Consider the following 18,024-nt stretch of genomic DNA (forward strand, 5'->3'; position numbering starts at 1 on the left):
TTTTTCAACAGCAGTTCATTATGTCAGTAGATCAGTGAGGATGATGATGACGGTGGTTCACTCCTCCTCTTCTTACTCTTCCTCTCTACTCTGAAGAGGAAGCTGTGGTCTCCAGTGTCAGTTTCAGTCTGCAGCTGATTTAACACCGAGGACGAACAGATTCTATATTTTATATTTCATCTATCATCTATCATCTGTCTCTGTATCATCCCTTTGTCCTCACCTCTTCCATCCTCAGCTCCTCCGTCATGGCCTCCACCTTCCTCAACCTCCTCCTCCTCGTCGTTGTCGGGATGTTCAGCTCCGTCTGCTCTCTGCCACCTCGGATCTCGTTCCTCCTCAGTGAGTAACTTTCTAGATGAGCACTTGAAGCTGTTGTTTCCTCTTTGATAAATGTTCATATCTTCATGGTTGGATTCATTTATTGTGTGTCTCTTTGGACAAAAGCGTCTGATACATGAATCTCATGTGAGACGTGATGTGAAACATTTCTAATCAATAATCAATCGTCGATAATGAGTGATGTCGGTCGTGTGTCTGAGGATGATCATCAGTTTAACATCAGGTTTTCGTCACATTGTCAATATTTCCATCAGGTAACTTCTCTTTGATAATCGATCAATAAGCTGATCGGTTCAGAGAATAAAAACTGGAGCAGACTTGAAGACGATGTCATGAAAACCTTTATGAGGTGACATCTTATAATAACTGAATCATGTATTTATTGATCACGTCTGTCGTGATGTGGTATTTCATCTGTTGGTGAAAAAATAATTTCACATGGTTCTTCTTTCAAACTCCGATCTGACACAAGACGTTTCTCTGCAGCGCTGAACCACTTCCTGTTCCAGCGCTGAACCACACGCCTTCCTCGGCCTCTCAAACAGGAAGTGGTTCTGTATGTTCTGTGGTCAGCTGACGACAGACTGTCAGTGGTTGTTCTGACCCCGCTTCCTCTCAGCCGCAGTCACTTTATTTAATCAATGATGTGAAGTTTGATGTGAGAGAAAAACCAACTGATAAAAACAACATTTGCCCACATGCTGAGAACAGGTGCATGATGGGAAGGATCCTGAGACGCTGAGAAACTGAGCCTGGGGCTGATCGTCTTTATATACAGTCATCGATCGTCTTTATATACAGTCACTGATTGTCTTTATATACAGTCACCGATCTTCTTTATATAGATCGTCTTTATATACAGTCACCGATCGTCTTTATATAGATCGTCTTTATATACAGTCACCGATCGTCTTTATATACAGTCGCTGATCGTCTTCATATACAGTTGCTGATATCATCTTTATATACAGTCGCCGATCGTCTTTATATACAGTCAGTGATCATCTTTATATACAGTCAGTGATCGTCTTTATATACAGTCAGTGATCGTCTTTATATACAGTCAGTGATCGTCTTTATATACAGTCACCGATCGTCTTTATATACAGTCAGTGATCGTCTTTATATACAGTCACTGATTGTCTTTATGTACAGTCAGTGATCGTCTTTATATACAGTCACTGATTGTCTTTATGTACAGTCAGTGATCGTCTTTATATACAGTCACTGATCATCTTTATATACAGTCACTGATTGTCTTTATATACAGTCTCTGATCGTCTTTATATACAGTCAGTGATCGTCTTTATATACAGTCAGTGATCGTCTTTATATACAGTCAGTGATCGTCTTTATCTACAGTCAGTGATTGTCTTTATGTACAGTCAGTGATCATCTTTATCTACAGTCAGTGATCGTCTTTATATACAGTCAGTGATCGTCTTTATATAGAGTCAGTGATCATCTTTATATACAGTCAGTGATCGTCTTTATATACAGTCAGTGATCGTCTTTATATACAGTCAGTGATCGTCTTTATCTACAGTCAGTGATCGTCTTTATATACAGTCAGTGATCATCTTTATATACAGTCAGTGATCGTCTTTATATACAGTCAGTGATCGTCTTTATATACAGTCGTCTTTATATACAGTCAGTGATCGTCTTTATATACAGTGTCTGATCGTCTTTATATACAGTCAGTTATCGTCTTTATATACAGTCAGTGATCGTCTTTATATACAGTCACCGATCGTCTTTATATACAGTCAGTGATCGTCTCTATATACAGTCTCTGATTGTCTTTATATACAGTCAGTGATCGTCTTTATATACAGTCAGTGATCGTCTTTATATACAGTCACCGATCGTCTTTATATACAGTCACCGATCGTCTTTATATACAGTCACCGATTGTCTTTATACAAAGTCACCGATAGTCTTCATATTCAATCAGTAATCATCTTTATATACAGTCTATGGTTGATTCTCATTCAGACAGAAGGTCAACACCAGGTCAGTGTTGCAAAGTAAATAAGTACTATTAGGGGTCAGAGGTTAGGGGTCAGGGATCATGCTGCTGGTCTCTGTGTTGAACTGTTGTTTGTTGTGTTCGTGTCCAGACTCGACCCACCGACCTCTGGTCCACTTCAAACTCCCCGACGTCCACAACACCACCACGCTGCTGCTAAGCGACGATAGCTCCACCCTGTACGTCGGGGCGCGAGACGCCATCCTCTCATTGGACGTGAGTCAGGTCGATGCCGTCGTCCTGAAGAGGAAGGTGAGTGTGAGTCATGTGACCTGAAGGTTCTCAGGCGAACGTTGGTGTGACTCTGGACTCTCATCAGGTGACGTGGCGTCCGACCGCCGGCGACATGAAGGAGTGTGAGGACAAGGGCAAGAACCCCCAGGTAAGTGTGTGTGTGTGTGTGTGTCGGTCATTCACTGTCCCTCAGCTGGGGACATGTTGATACATAATGTCTCCTTCTTCCATGAGTTTCTTTAGTTTTGAGACGTCGTTGACCTCTTTGAAATCTGACGTCACAGTCACCTGACGTCAACTTTTTAAAATAAATGTTCCTCGTTTCACTGAATGTTTTACAGTGTAGGAGAAAGTGCCTCTCCGTCTCAACCTAACCTGTAGACCAGTGACCACATGTCCAGTTTTCTTTTGTTGTCTTCCTGTTTCCATGGTCAGTTTGTGTCACTGAGCCTGGACCTGGTCAGGATCTGTGTCTTACAGTAGAGAGAAGTTCTGCTCATTCATCTCTTCATTCTTGTCAACGCTTTGCCTTTTAACATACTTCAGGTCAGCTCTAATAGCTGCTTTGTGTAATATCATATTGATATCATCAATGGCCTTGTTGACACCATCTCTGGTTGGGACATGTTGGTTTCGGTCAATTATTGATATGTCATTCATCAGATCAGGTGAGTTTAAGGCCCATCTGTAAGTAGGATTTAAGTCATACAGCTTACTGGGTTCCCTGTTGGTGTCACTCATTGACCTGAGAGTTTAAAGAACACATTGATTTGGTTGTGGTCTGAAAGGGGGGAATGCTGTCGGACAGTGAATGCACTGATAGTGGAGGGGTCCATGTCACACGACCCAAGAGCTGAGGAGTATGTGAATCTCCCTGAAGATTCCCCTCTGCCCCGGGCAGAGTCAAGGTTGTTGCGACGGGTGATGGTTGGTGTGGTAAACAGGGGGGCCAGGGGTTGTTGCCCTGTGGGTCGCTGACGTCGGGTTCATCCCCTCGGCCCATTCAGATCTCCAGTTAGAAGCACGTTTCCCTGGGCCGGGAAATAGGCAATTTTTGAATGGAGAGGGTAGAAAACGTCTTCTTCCAAATAAGGAGAATCTACTGGGGGGGCAGGGGCTGTTGGTTTAAATGCCTGTGACTCTCTCTGACCTCTCTCTCTCTCTCTGACCTCTCTCTCTCTGACCTGTCTCTCTCTCTCTGACCTCTCTCTCTCTTTCTCTGACCTCTCTCTCTCTCTCTGACCTCTCTCTCTCTCTCCGACCTCTCTCTCTCTCTCTCCGACCTCTCTCTCTCTCTCTCTGACCTCTCTCTCTCTCTCTGACCTCTCTCTCTCTCTCTCTGACCTCTCTCTCTCTCTCTCTGACCTCTCTCTCTCTCTCTGACCTCTCTCTCTCTCTCTGACCTCTCTCTCTCTGACCTGTCTCTCTCTCTCTCTCTCTGACCTCTCTCTCTCTCTCTGACCTCTCTCTCTCTCTCTGACCTGTCTCTCTCTCTCTCTCTGACCTCTCTCTCTCTCTCTGACCTGTCTCTCTCTCTCTCTCTCTGACCTCTCTCTCTCTGACCTGTCTCTCTCTCTCTCTCTGACCTCTCTCTCTCTCTCTGACCTCTCTCTCTCTGACCTGTCTCTCTCTCTCTCTCTGACCTCTCTCTCTCTCTCTGACCTCTCTCTCTCTCTGATCTCTCTCTCTCTCTGACCTCTCTCTCTCTCTCTGACCTCTCTCTCTCTCTCTGACCTGTCTCTCTCTCTCTCTCTCTGACCTCTCTCTCTCTCTCTGACCTCTCTCTCTCTCTCTGACCTCTCTCTCTCTGACCTCTCTCTCTCTCTCCGACCTCTCCCTCTCTCTCTCTGACCTCTCTCTCTCTTTCTCTGACCTCTCTCTCTCTCTCTGACCTCTCTCTCTCTCTCTCCGACCTCTCTCTCTCTCTCTGACCTCTCTCTCTCTGTGACCTCTCTCTCTCTCTCCGACCTCTCTCTCTCTCTCTCTCTGACCTCTCTCTCTCTCTCTCTCTCTCTCTCTCTCTCTCTGACCTCTCTCTCTCTGACCTCTCTCTCTCTGACCTCTCTCTCTCTCTCTGACCTCTCTCTCTCTGACCTCTCTCTCTCTCTGACCTCTCTCTCTCTCTCTCTGACCTCTCTCTCTCTCTCTGACCTCTCTCTCTCTCTCTGACCTCTCTCTCTCTGACCTCTCTCTCTCTCTCTGACCTCTCTCTCTCTGACCTCTCTCTCTCTGACCTCTCTCTCTCTCCGACCTCTCTCTCTCTCTCTCTGACCTCTCTCTCTCTCTCTGACCTCTCTCTCTCTCTCTGACCTCTCTCTCTCTGACCTCTCTCTCTCTCCGACCTCTCTCTCTCTCTCTCTGACCTCTCTCTCTCTCTCTGACCTCTCTCTCTCTGACCTCTGTCTCTCTCTCTGACCTCTCTCTCTCTGACCTCTCTCTCTCTCTCTGACCTCTCTCTCTCTCTCTGACCTCTCTCTCTCTCTCTCTGACATCTCTCTCTCTCTCTCTGACCTCTCTCTCTCTCTCTGACCTCTCTCTCTCTCTCTGACCTCTCTCTCTCTGACCTCTCTCTCTCTCTGACCTCTGTCTCTCTCTCTGACCTCTCTCTCTCTGACCTCTCTCTCTCTGACCTCTCTCTCTCTCTCTCTGACATCTCTCTCTCTCTCTCTGACCTCTCTCTCTCTCTCTGACCTCTCTCTCTCTCTCTGACCTCTCTCTCTAACCCATCCGTCTCTCTGCAGGTCGACTGTCCGAACTTCGTCCGTGTGTTACAGTTCTTAAACTCCTCCCACCTTTACGCCTGTGGCAGTTTCTCCTTCAGTCCACGTGACGTCGTCATCGTGAGTTTCACTTTCATTCACATGGTTTTTCTGTGGTGACCTCGTGATGATGTCATCGTGCGCTCGTCTCCGTCAGGACGCCGACAGCTTCTCCGTGGTCCAGCTCGACAAAGCCAGCGGCCGCTGCCCGTTCAGCCCCTTCCAGAGGAACACGGCCATCGCCATTGGTCAGTCTGCTGAGTGACATCATCACACTGTGGCGTTCAGGTGTGTGACTGTGTTTTTTGTCCGTGTGCAGACGGCGAGCTGTTCACCGCCACCACCAGCGACTTCCGGGGAGTCAAACCGCAGATTTCTCGACACTTCAGCAAACACGGTCCGGACGTGAGCCAGGACTCATCCGTCAATCTGCTGGACGGTGAGTGAGGCCGCCGCCCCTTCTCTGTCGGTCTCTCTCTGTCAGTGTCTCTCTGTCGGTCTCTCTCTGTCAGTGTCCTTGTCAGTTTCTCTGTCGGTGTCTCTGTCAGTTTCTCTGTCAGTGTCTCTCTGTCAGTGTCTCTGTCAGTTTCTCTGTCAGTGTCTCTGTCAGTTTCTCTGTCAGTGTCTCTCTGTCAGTGTCTCTGTCAGTTTCTCTGTCAGTGTCTCTGTCAGTGTCTCTGTCAGTTTCTCTGTCAGTGTCCTTGTCAGTTTCTCTGTCGGTGTCTCTCTGTCAGTGTCTCTCTGTCAGTGTGTCTGTCTCTGTCAGTGTCTCTGTCAGTGTCTCTGTCAGTTTCTCTGTCAGTGTCTCTCTGTCGGTGTCTCTCTGTCAGTGTCTCTCTGTCGGTGTCTCTGTCTCTGTCAGTGTCTCTGTCAGTTTCTCTGTCAGTCTCTCTCTGTCAGTGTCTCTGTCAGTTTCTCTGTCAGTGTCTCTGTCAGTTTCTCTGTCAGTGTCTCTATGTCAGTCTCTCTCTGTCAGTGTCTCTGTCAGTGTCTCTCTGTCAGTGTCTCTGTCAGTGTCTCTGTCTCTGTCAGTGTCTATGTCAGTGTCTCTGTCAGTCTCTCTCTGTCAGTGTCTCTGTCTCTGTCAGTGTCTATGTCAGTGTCTCTGTCAGTATCTCTATCAGTGTCTCTCTGTCAGTGTCTCTCTGTCAGTGTCTCTGTCAGTTTCTCTGTCAGTGTCTCTATGTCAGTCTCTCTCTGTCAGTGTCTCTGTCAGTGTCTCTCTGTCAGTGTCTCTGTCAGTGTCTCTGTCTCTGTCAGTGTCTATGTCAGTGTCTCTGTCAGTCTCTCTCTGTCAGTGTCTCTCTGTCAGTGTCTCTGTCAGTGTCTATGTCAGTGTCTCTGTCAGTTTCTCTGTCAGTGTCTCTGTCAGTTTCTCTGTCAGTGTCTCTATGTCAGTCTCTCTCTGTCAGTGTCTCTCTGTCAGTGTCTCTGTCTCTGTCAGTGTCTATGTCAGTGTCTCTGTCAGTATCTCTGTCAGTGTCTCTCTGTCAGTGTCTCTCTGTCAGGGTCTCTGTCAGTTTCTCTGTCAGTGTCTGTCGGTGTCTCTGTCTCTGTCAGTGTCTCTGTCAGTGTCTATGTCAGTGTCTCTGTCAGTCTCTCTCTGTCAGTCTCCCTCTGTCATTGTCTCTCTGTCAGTGTCTCTCTGTCAGTGTCTATGTCAGTATCTCTATCAGTGTCTCTGTCAGTATCTCTGTCAGTGTCTCTCTGTCAGTGTCTCTGTCAGTTTCTCTGTCAGTGTCTCTGTCAGTGTCTCTGTCAGTTTCTCCGTCAGTGTCCTTGTCAGTTTCTCTGTCGGTGTCTCTCTGTCAGTGTCTCTCTGTCAGTGTGTCTGTCTCTGTCAGTGTCTCTGTCAGTGTCTCTGTCAGTTTCTCTGTCAGTGTCTCTCTGTCGGTGTCTCTCTGTCAGTGTCTCTCTGTCGGTGTCTCTGTCTCTGTCAGTGTCTCTGTCAGTTTCTCTGTCAGTCTCTCTCTGTCAGTGTCTCTGACAGAGACACTGACAGAGACACTGACAGAGAAACTGACAGAGACACTGACAGAGAAACTGACAGTGTCTCTATGTCAGTCTCTCTCTGTCAGTGTCTCTGTCAGTGTCTCTCTGTCAGTGTCTCTGTCAGTGTCTCTGTCTCTGTCAGTGTCTATGTCAGTGTCTCTGTCAGTCTCTCTCTGTCAGTGTCTCTCTGTCAGTGTCTCTGTCTCTGTCAGTGTCTATGTCAGTGTCTCTGTCAGTATCTCTATCAGTGTCTCTCTGTCAGTGTCTCTCTGTCAGTGTCTCTGTCAGTTTCTCTGTCAGTGTCTCTATGTCAGTCTCTCTCTGTCAGTGTCTCTGTCAGTGTCTCTCTGTCAGTGTCTCTGTCAGTGTCTCTGTCTCTGTCAGTGTCTATGTCAGTGTCTCTGTCAGTCTCTCTCTGTCAGTGTCTCTCTGTCAGTGTCTCTGTCTCTGTCAGTGTCTATGTCAGTGTCTCTGTCAGTGTCTCTCTGTCAGTGTCTCTGTCAGTTTCTCTGTCAGTGTCTCTATGTCAGTCTCTCTCTGTCAGTGTCTCTGTCAGTGTCTCTCTGTCAGTGTCTCTGTCAGTGTCTCTGTCTCTGTCAGTGTCTATGTCAGTGTCTCTGTCAGTCTCTCTCTGTCAGTGTCTCTCTGTCAGTGTCTCTGTCTCTGTCAGTGTCTATGTCAGTGTCTCTGTCAGTATCTCTGTCAGTGTCTCTCTGTCAGTGTCTCTCTGTCAGTGTCTCTGTCAGTTTCTCTGTCAGTGTCTGTCGGTGTCTCTGTCTCTGTCAGTGTCTCTGTCAGTGTCTATGTCAGTGTCTCTGTCAGTCTCTCTCTGTCAGTCTCCCTCTGTCATTGTCTCTCTGTCAGTGTCTCTCTGTCAGTGTCTATGTCAGTATCTCTGTCAGTGTCTCTGTCAGTATCTCTGTCAGTGTCTCTCTGTCAGTGTCTCTGTCAGTTTCTCTGTCAGTGTCTCTGTCAGTGTCTGTCGGTGTCTCTGTCTCTGTCTCTGTCAGTGTCTCTGTCAGTTTCTCTCTGTCAGTGTCTCTCTGTCAGTCTCTCTCTGTCATTGTCTCTCTGTCATTGTCTCTCTGTCAGTTTCTCTTTCAGTGTCTCTGTCAGTCTCTCTGTCAGTGTCTCTCTGTCAGTCTCTCTCTGTCATTGTCTCTCTGTCAGTGTCTCTCTGTCAGTTTCTCTGTCAGTATCTCTGTCAGTGTCTCTCTGTCAGTGTCTCTCTGTCAGTGTCTCTGTCAGTCTCTCTCTGTCATTGTCTCTCTGTCAGTGTCTCTCTGTCAGTTTCTCTGTCAGTATCTCTGTCAGTTTCTCTTTCAGTGTCTCTGTCAGTGTCTCTGTCAGTTTCTCTCTGTCAGTGTCTCTGTCAGTCTCTCTCTGTCATTGTCTCTCTGTCAGTGTCTCTCTGTCAGTTTCTCTGTCAGTATCTCTGTCAGTTTCTCTTTCAGTGTCTCTGTCAGTGTCTCTGTCAGTTTCTCTCTGTCAGTGTCTCTGTCAGTCTCTCTCTGTCATTGTCTCTCTGTCAGTGTCTCTCTGTCAGTTTCTCTGTCAGTATCTCTGTCAGTTTCTCTTTCAGTGTCTCTGTCAGTGTCTCTGTCAGTTTCTCTCTGTCAGTGTCTCTGTCAGTCTCTCTCTGTCATTGTCTCTCTGTCAGTGTCTCTCTGTCAGTTTCTCTGTCAGTATCTCTGTCAGTTTCTCTTTCAGTGTCTCTGTCAGTGTCTCTGTCAGTTTCTCTCTGTCAGTGTCTCTCTGTCAGTCTCTCTCTGTCATTGTCTCTCTGTCATTGTCTCTCTGTCAGTTTCTCTTTCAGTGTCTCTGTCAGTGTCTCTGTCAGTTTCTCTCTGTCAGTGTCTCTCTGTCAGTCTCTCTCTGTCATTGTCTCTCTGTCATTGTCTCTCTGTCAGTTTCTCTTTCAGTGTCTCTGTCAGTGTCTCTGTCAGTTTCTCTCTGTCAGTGTCTCTCTGTCAGTCTCTCTCTGTCATTGTCTCTCTGTCAGTGTCTCTCTGTCAGTTTCTCTGTCAGTATCTCTGTCAGTGTCTCTCTGTCAGTGTCTCTCTGTCAGTGTCTCTGTCAGTCTCTCTCTGTCATTGTCTCTCTGTCAGTGTCTCTCTGTCAGTTTCTCTGTCAGTATCTCTGTCAGTTTCTCTTTCAGTGTCTCTGTCAGTGTCTCTGTCAGTTTCTCTCTGTCAGTGTCTCTCTGTCAGTCTCTCTCTGTCATTGTCTCTCTGTCATTGTCTCTCTGTCAGTTTCTCTGTCGGTGTCTCTGTCAGTGTCTCTGTCAGTTTCTCTTTCAGTGTCTCTGTCAGTGTCTCTCTGTCAGTGTCTCTCTGTCAGTGTCTCTGTCAGTCTCTCTCTGTCATTGTCTCTCTGTCAGTGTCTCTCTGTCAGTTTCTCTGTCAGTATCTCTGTCAGTTTCTCTTTCAGTGTCTCTGTCAGTGTCTCTGTCAGTTTCTCTCTGTCAGTGTCTCTGTCAGTCTCTCTCTGTCATTGTCTCTCTGTCAGTGTCTCTCTGTCAGTTTCTCTGTCAGTATCTCTGTCAGTTTCTCTTTCAGTGTCTCTGTCAGTGTCTCTGTCAGTTTCTCTCTGTCAGTGTCTCTGTCAGTCTCTCTCTGTCATTGTCTCTCTGTCAGTGTCTCTCTGTCAGTTTCTCTGTCAGTATCTCTGTCAGTTTCTCTTTCAGTGTCTCTGTCAGTGTCTCTGTCAGTTTCTCTCTGTCAGTGTCTCTGTCAGTCTCTCTCTGTCATTGTCTCTCTGTCAGTGTCTCTCTGTCAGTTTCTCTGTCAGTATCTCTGTCAGTTTCTCTTTCAGTGTCTCTGTCAGTGTCTCTGTCAGTTTCTCTCTGTCAGTGTCTCTCTGTCAGTCTCTCTCTGTCATTGTCTCTCTGTCATTGTCTCTCTGTCAGTTTCTCTTTCAGTGTCTCTGTCAGTGTCTCTGTCAGTTTCTCTCTGTCAGTGTCTCTCTGTCAGTCTCTCTCTGTCATTGTCTCTCTGTCATTGTCTCTCTGTCAGTTTCTCTTTCAGTGTCTCTGTCAGTGTCTCTGTCAGTTTCTCTCTGTCAGTGTCTCTCTGTCAGTCTCTCTCTGTCATTGTCTCTCTGTCAGTGTCTCTCTGTCAGTTTCTCTGTCAGTATCTCTGTCAGTGTCTCTCTGTCAGTGTCTCTCTGTCAGTGTCTCTGTCAGTCTCTCTCTGTCATTGTCTCTCTGTCAGTGTCTCTCTGTCAGTTTCTCTGTCAGTATCTCTGTCAGTTTCTCTTTCAGTGTCTCTGTCAGTGTCTCTGTCAGTTTCTCTCTGTCAGTGTCTCTCTGTCAGTCTCTCTCTGTCATTGTCTCTCTGTCATTGTCTCTCTGTCAGTTTCTCTGTCGGTGTCTCTGTCAGTGTCTCTGTCAGTTTCTCTTTCAGTGTCTCTGTCAGTGTCTCTGTCAGTTTCTCTCTGTCAGTGTCTCTGTCAGTCTCTCTCTGTCATTGTCTCTCTGTCAGTCTCTCTCTGTCAGTTTCTCTGTCAGTATCTCTGTCAGTTTCTCTTTCAGTGTCTCTGTCAGTGTCTCTGTCAGTTTCTCTCTGTCAGTGTCTCTCTGTCAGTCTCTCTCTGTCATTGTCTCTCTGTCATTGTCTCTCTGTCAGTTTCTCTGTCGGTGTCTCTGTCAGTGTCTCTGTCAGTGTCTCTGCAGGTTTCTACAGACTTGACTTCCTCACTGACTCATTTCCTTTTTGTCAACAACGAATCCTGCCAACATGAACAAGTCCTCTGGTTTCTGTCACATGACAAACGTTGGACATGATGTGGTCACATGATGTCAGTCTGTGACCGCGAGGCTCTTCGCCACATCTCCCCTTGTGTCATCACTTCCTGTATTTCCAGAGCCAACATTCGTCGGCTCGTCGTTGGACGCGGCCGAGAGGAAACTCTACTTCTTCTTCAACGAAGTCGGGAAAGAGTTCAGCTTCATGGACGAGCTGCGGGTCGCACGAGTCGCCCAAGTCTGCAAGGTGACAGTGAACGCACCATGGCATCATGTGATCATAAACATAAAGTCAAGGTTACAGTCCGTCAGAACTCGTCCTCCTGCGGTCCAAACAGAGTCGGACTCATCTACCTCCCGCCCTCTGATTGGCCCGTTCACAGCGTCACAGTGTAAACGTGTTCTCTCCTCTCTCATTTGTTTCCAGGACGACGTGGGCGGACAGAGGACGCTGCAGAAGAAGTGGACGTCCTTTGCCAAAGCACCTCTGCTCTGTCGGTCTCCCCGACAGCTTCCCTTCAACATCTTGCAGGACGTGTTCTCCCTGCCACCACCGGAGGGCGGCGACGCCTCCGACACCTTGTTCTACGGTGTCTTCACCTCTCAGTGGTAGGGTGACGAGCGTCTGAAGACGGACCTCCGTTGTTTAGAACCAATGACCAATGGAGATCTGATCAACCATCAGGATCCACATGATTATTATATTACTATTATAATCAGAACATCCGTGACAGCAGTGTGTCTCTGGTGTTTTCAGGTCCGTCGGTCAACAGTCGGCTGTCTGTGTCTTCACACTGCAGGACGTCAGGACGGCGTTCGCTGGACGCTACAGGACGCTCGAGATGCAGACGCACCAGTGTAACCACGTGATGGGAACACACCCCTTCCTTGGGAAGGTGAGGACGAAAAACCAGAGATGTCTGAGCAAGTCTCACCAGTACTGATGTCAGGTTAAATCATGATGTTAAAATCATGTTTAATCACTTTAAATCAGGTTTAAATCAGGTTACATCAATTAAAATCATGTTAAATCAGGTTTAAATGATTTAAATCAGGTTTAAACCAGGTTACATCAATTAAAATCATGTTAAATCACTTTAAATCAGGTTTAAATCAGGTTTAAATCAGGTTACATCAATTAAAATTGTGTTAAATCAGGTTTAAATGAGTTAAATCAGGTTTAAATCAGGTCTACATCAAGTTAAATCAGGTTTAAATGAGTAAAATCAGGTTTAAATCAGGTCTACATCAAGTTTAATCAGGTGTAAACCAATTTAAATCAGGTTAAATCAAGTTAAAATCAGGTATTAATCAAGTTAAAATCAGGATTCAATCCAGTTTAATCAGCTTAAATCAGGTTAACATCAAGTTAAATCCGGCATGAATCAGTTTTGAATCCGGTTGAATCAGGGTTAAATCAAGTTGAATCAGTTATAAATCAGTTTTGATTCAGGGTTAAATCAAGTTTAAATCAGGTTAAATCAGGTATAAATCAGTTTGGAATCAGGGTTGAATCAAGTTTAAATGAGGTTAAATCAGGTATAAATCAAATTTAAATGAGGTTAAATGAAGTTAAATCAGGTTTAAATTAAGTTAATTCAGGTTTAAATCAGGTCTACATCAAGTTAAATCAGGTGTAAACCAATTTAAATCAGGTATAAATCAAGTTACAATCAGGTATAAATCAAGTTAAAAAACAGGATGCGATCCAGTTTAATCAGGTTAAATCAGGTTAACATCTAGTTAAATCAGGTATAAATCAGTTTTGAATCCGGTGGAATCAGGGTTAAATCAGGTATAAATCAGTTTTGAATCAGGGTTAAATCAAGTTTAAATCAGGTTAAATCAGGTATAAATCAGTTTGGAATCAGGGTTAAATCAAGTTTAAATGAGGTTAAGTCAGGTTTAAATCAAATTTAAATCAGGTTACAATCAGGTATAAATCAAGTTAAAATCAGGATTCGATCCAGTTTAATCAGGTTAAATCAGGTTAACATCAAGTTAAATCAGGTTTAAATCAGTTTTGAATCCGGTGGAATCAGGGTTAAATCAAGTTACAATCAGGTATAAATCAAGTTAAAATCAGGATTCGATCCAGTTTAATCAGGTTAAATCAGGTTTAAATCAGTTTTGAATCCGGTGGAATCAGGGCTAAATCAAGTTAAATCAGGTATAAATCAGTTTTGAATCCGGTGGAATCAGGGCTAAATCAGGTATAAATCAGTTTTGGATCCGGTGGAATCAGGGCTAAAATAGGTATAAATCAGTTTTGAATCAGGGTTAAATCAAGTTTAAATGAGGTTAAATCAAGTTAAATCATGTTTAAATCAAGTTTAAATGAGGTTAAATGAGGTTAAATGAGGTTATAAATAGGTTTGAATCAAGTTAAATCAGGTTTAATGGGCCTGTGACTCCTACCACAGTGTGGCCTGGACGCAGCCTCGGACGCGGAGCTGTTCGAGGTGAAGAGGAGTTTTCTGAGCAGCACAGAAGTCAAACCTGCGACTGACGCTCCGCTGGTCGTCTCCTCCCAGCATCAGTTCAGTCGCGTGGCGGCGATGAGGACGATGGCGGCTAACGGCAAATGGTTCACCGTCCTCTTCCTCCTCACTGGTGAGACGATGACGTCATATTAACCTGAATACTCCTGGCCTCTTGCCAGCAGGTGGAGCTGCCTCCAGTGTATTTAAACTCGCGTGTCTCCTCGTGTGTCTCCTCGGGTCCAGAGTCTGGATTCGTGCACAAAGTGGTTCTACTGGATCAGGGTCCGCGGGTCATTGAGGAGATTCAGGTCTTCACACAACCTCAGCTCGTCAAAAGCATCGTCCTCTCCTCCACCAAGGTACAGTAAATCTCCACCAGGTACAGTAAACCCCCACCAGGTACAGGAAACCTCCACCAGGTACAGTAAACCTCCACCAGGTACAGGAAACCTCCACCAATGGCTGCACAGTGTCCTCGAGCTCTCAATTAGGCCATGCCCCCTGCTCCTCCATATATGATTACTTCTGGTTCCAAAAAAACAAGATTGCGCCGAACAAAGTGATGAGCCAGAGGCGTCAAAGCGCTGAGACGTGGCGGTGAGCTGACCTGTGTGTCCTGCCCTGCAGGGGGTGCTGTACATCGGGATGTCTGAGGGTGTGACCTCCGTCCCTGTGGCCGACTGCTCCGTGTACACGAGCTGCAGCCGGTGTGTCCTCGCCAGAGATCCTCTGTGTGGGTGGAGCCTGAGCAGCAGCGCCTGCGTCCGACTGGACGATCGACCTGAGCTCCTGTAGGTCAAATATAATAATATCGTTTTAATAATCATATGAGTGATTCTTCCCTACAGAATTAATCTGAGCCTTTTGTTGCCATATATGTCACTGTCACCTCTCTTTCTGCCTGTCTGCCTGTCTGTCTGCCTGTCTGCGGGCCTGTCTGTCTGTCTGTCTGTCTGTCTGACTGTCTGTCTGTCTGTCTGTCTGTCTGACTGTCTGTGTGTCTATCTGTCTGTCTGTCTGCCTGCGTGTCTGTCTGCCTGTCTGCGGGCCTGTCTGTCTGTCTGTCTGTCTGTCTGTGTGTGTGTCTATCTGTCTGTCTGTCTGCCTGTGTGTCTCTCTGTCTGTCTTTACTCCTCAGAGCTCAAGACGTAGAGAACGGCAACGTGGAAAAGGAATGTCCTCCTCAAACCAGTATCAGTGTGGACACAGGTAACATCCTAAATGGTCTCTGGTTGTCTTCATATACAGTCAGTGATCGTCTTTATATACAGTCAGTGATCGTCTTTATATACAGTCAGTGATCGTCTTTATATACAGTCACTGATCGTCTTTATATACAGTCAGTGATCATCTTTATATACAGTCTCTGATCGTCTTTATATACAGTCAGTGATCGTCTTTATATACAGTCAGTGATCGTCTTCATATACAGTCAGTGATCGTCTTTATATACAGTCACTGATCGTCTTTATATACAGTCAGTGATCGTCTTTATATACAGTCAGTGATCGTCTTTATATACAGTCAGTGATCGTCTTTATATACAGTCAGTGATCGTCTTCATATACAGTCAGTGATCGTCTTTATATACAGTCAGTGATCGTCTTTATATACAGTCAGTGATCGTCTTTATATACAGTCAGTGATCGTCTTTATATACAGTCAGTGATCGTCTTCATATACAGTCAGTGATCGTCTTTATATACAGTCACTGATCGTCTTTATATACAGTCACTGATCGTCTTCATATACAGTCAGTGATCGTCTTTATATACAGTCAGTGATCGTCTTCATATACAGTCAGTGATCGTCTTTATATACAGTCAGTGATCGTCTTTATATACAGTCAGTGATCGTCTTTATATACAGTCAGTGATCGTCTTCATATACAGTCACTGATCGTCTTTATATACAGTCACTGATCGTCTTCATATACAGTCAGTGATCATCTTCATATACAGTCACTGATCGTCTCTCTCTTGTATCTACTCTGAATTTTGTGTCGTACATAAGTTCACGTCGAACTGAACGACGTGGTCCGTCTTCGGTGTGTGAAACCGTCCAACATGGCCACTCTGACCTGGACGTCGCCTCAGTTCAAGGACCTGCCGGAGAAACTCTTCATCCAATCAGCTGACGGCAGTCTCCTCTTCCACGCCGCCGCCGCCACCTTCGGGTCATACCACTGCGAGGCCGAGGAAAGCGGCTACAGCGAGGTGGTCGCGAGCTTCACCGTCCAGCCGCCGGCTTCCCCGCGCTCCACGAGCTCACACGACGATGACCGCCACGTGTCCGGCGGCGAATACGAGGAGATTGTCTCTGAGGAACCGCAGACAACAAAGACACGACCTTCAGGAGGCCCAGAGGGCGAAGGTCAGAAAAACGAGACCTCCTCTACCAACCCACGTCCGGGTTCCGAACCCCGCGTCCAGGGCGACGGCTCAAACGTCACGGTGACGTCCATTGGAGACGCCTGGTCGTCGTCGTCGGAGGAGGAGCCGCTCAACGCCCCTGGTGGAGAGAAGAGTTACTACGACGAGCTGGTGGTCGTCTCGCTGCTGCTGGGGCTCTGCGTCTGCGTCCTGGCGCTCGGCTGCGCCCTCGTGTGGCGGCGGAAGAACGTGGGCCTCAGGCAGAAGCGGCTGCTCGGTGCAGATTCCGGTCCGGAGCTGAAGGTGGAAGAGTGATGGAGACGGAATCATCTTTCATGTCACCAGATGTTTTTCATTTCATGAAATCTTATTGTGAAGTTTTTATAAGATTTTTTCCAGAAGTGTTTGTGACGAGAAGCTTTTTCATGATGACGTGAAACATGTCTCAGATTGAGTAAAAAGATTTTGTAAAAACTATACAATGTTTATTTTTTAGATTTGTGTTTTTTCTCTGATGTTGTGGTTTTTTTTTTACAACGTGATGTTTAAACTTATTAGACTTTGATAAATGATCAGTTTTAAAATCAGGAAGAGTATGAATGTTGAATCGATGAACATTTATTTATGGTTCAATCTATCAATATGTCAGTAATTATCAATAATCTGAAATCTGCTAAACATCATAAATTAGTGATAATGTATTAATCATTTTTTTAAAGGAAATCTGTTTAGTTGTCCTGACGGACGCTGTCACAACTACAACAAATGAATATTGAACTGATTCTGTCCTGATCTATTGATGTATTGATGTATTGATTTATTGATCTCAACATGTGAACTGTGATGTTTTATTGATGAGGATGATGATGATGATCGATCTTTCACTTATCAGTTTTGCTCTTGTAGAGTATCGATTATGTATTGATCTGTATTGACATTATGACTTTGATCAAATATTAAATCTGCAACTTTCTTTTTTTTCTTTTTTTCTGGTCAAATAAATGTTTCCAGAGCACGAGGAGACAAACAAACAAACAACAAACTGTGTCTTTGTCTCCAGTTTCCCCCTCTGCAGATCACATCTGTTTGGTGACGTCAGTGACGGGAACTGGAGGGAAGTTAGTTCTAGATGTGAAAGATATAAAAAATAAAAATCAGATGCTGCCTTCACGTGTCGTTGACATGATCACGATCTTGAGTTCTCTGCTGTACAAACACGTGCAGGTCACCACGGGTGCGTTCATGGTTCACATGTTTTATTATATTTCATATCTGAATGTAAGTGAACTCATCGTCGTGATCAGTAGTTTCCCTCCAGTCACTGGCGGACTCGGGGGTGCCTCCATGGTTGGTAACGCATCGCTAAAGTTCCCTCTAGAGTGACAAAAACAAGAGGAAATTCCGCATTTGTTGCCCTTCACCTGGGAAAAATATGATTGGGTGTACTGTAGGGTGAACTTTCATGCAATTGATTATGATGATGTGCCCTTTAGAGCAAGGAAATTTGATAACGTGTCTTACTTAGTGCCCTTCTAGTGGACAACACGTGATGCAGTGCCCTGTATAGCGCCCTTCCAATGGTCTAGACTCGACGTTCCCCATAAGGCGCCCTTCCAATGGTCTAGACTCGATGTTCCCCATAAGGCGCCCTTCCAATGGTCTAGACTCGACGTTCCCTATAAGGCGCCCTTCCAATGGTCTAGACTCGATGTTCCCCATAAGGCGCCCTTCCAATGGTCTAGACTCGACGTTCCCTATAAGGCGCCCTTCCAATGGTCTAGACTCGATGTTCCCCATAAGGCGCCCTTCCAATGGTCTAGACTCGACGTTCCCTATAAGGCGCCCTTCCAATGGTCTAGACTCGACGTTCCCTATAAGGCGCCCTTCCAATGGTCTAGACTCGACGTCCCCCATAAGGCGCCCTTCTAATGGTCTAGACTTGACGTTCCCCATAAGGCGCCCTTCCAATGGAAAAGGGTGTCGTAATGAAGTGCTCTAGGATGGGATGCAGTGCTGTATACGGTTCTCCTACAGGTGAGAAGACATGATGAAGTGCCGTGTTCGG

At 45.8% G+C, this 18,024-nt stretch overlaps 1 protein-coding gene across 1 annotated transcript; it reads left to right on the forward strand.

Moving 5' to 3' along the window:
- Positions 1-71: 71 nt before the first annotated feature.
- On the forward strand, positions 72-16,932 carry LOC118285210 (semaphorin-4B). The gene is made up of 14 exons (XM_035608697.2): positions 72-342; positions 2,466-2,626; positions 2,694-2,756; positions 5,350-5,448; positions 5,525-5,615; positions 5,687-5,806; positions 11,224-11,351; positions 11,532-11,713; positions 11,862-12,000; positions 13,528-13,717; positions 13,831-13,946; positions 14,215-14,378; positions 14,726-14,796; positions 15,601-16,932. Exons 1-14 carry the CDS (start codon positions 249-251, stop codon positions 16,272-16,274), a joined length of 2,292 nt encoding a protein of 763 aa, XP_035464590.1. The 5' UTR covers positions 72-248; the 3' UTR covers positions 16,275-16,932.
- Positions 16,933-18,024: the final 1,092 nt, after the last annotated feature.

Source organism: Scophthalmus maximus, chromosome 10 (genome assembly GCF_022379125.1).
Source record: "Scophthalmus maximus strain ysfricsl-2021 chromosome 10, ASM2237912v1, whole genome shotgun sequence".
Lineage (NCBI taxonomy): Eukaryota > Metazoa > Chordata > Actinopteri > Pleuronectiformes > Scophthalmidae > Scophthalmus > Scophthalmus maximus.

What these genes read in the sequence shown, in the direction of transcription:
- LOC118285210 (XM_035608697.2), top strand. Translation starts at nt 249, where the DNA reads ATGGCCTCCACCTTCCTCAACCTCCTCCTCCTCGTCGTTGTCGGGATG. An exon ending in GACGATCGACCTGAGCTCCT is followed by an intron (nt 14,379 to 14,725) that starts GTAGGTCAAATA and finishes TTTACTCCTCAG; the next exon opens with AGCTCAAGACGTAGAGAACG. An exon ending in CAGTATCAGTGTGGACACAG is followed by an intron (nt 14,797 to 15,600) that starts GTAACATCCTAA and finishes GTCGTACATAAG; the next exon opens with TTCACGTCGAACTGAACGAC.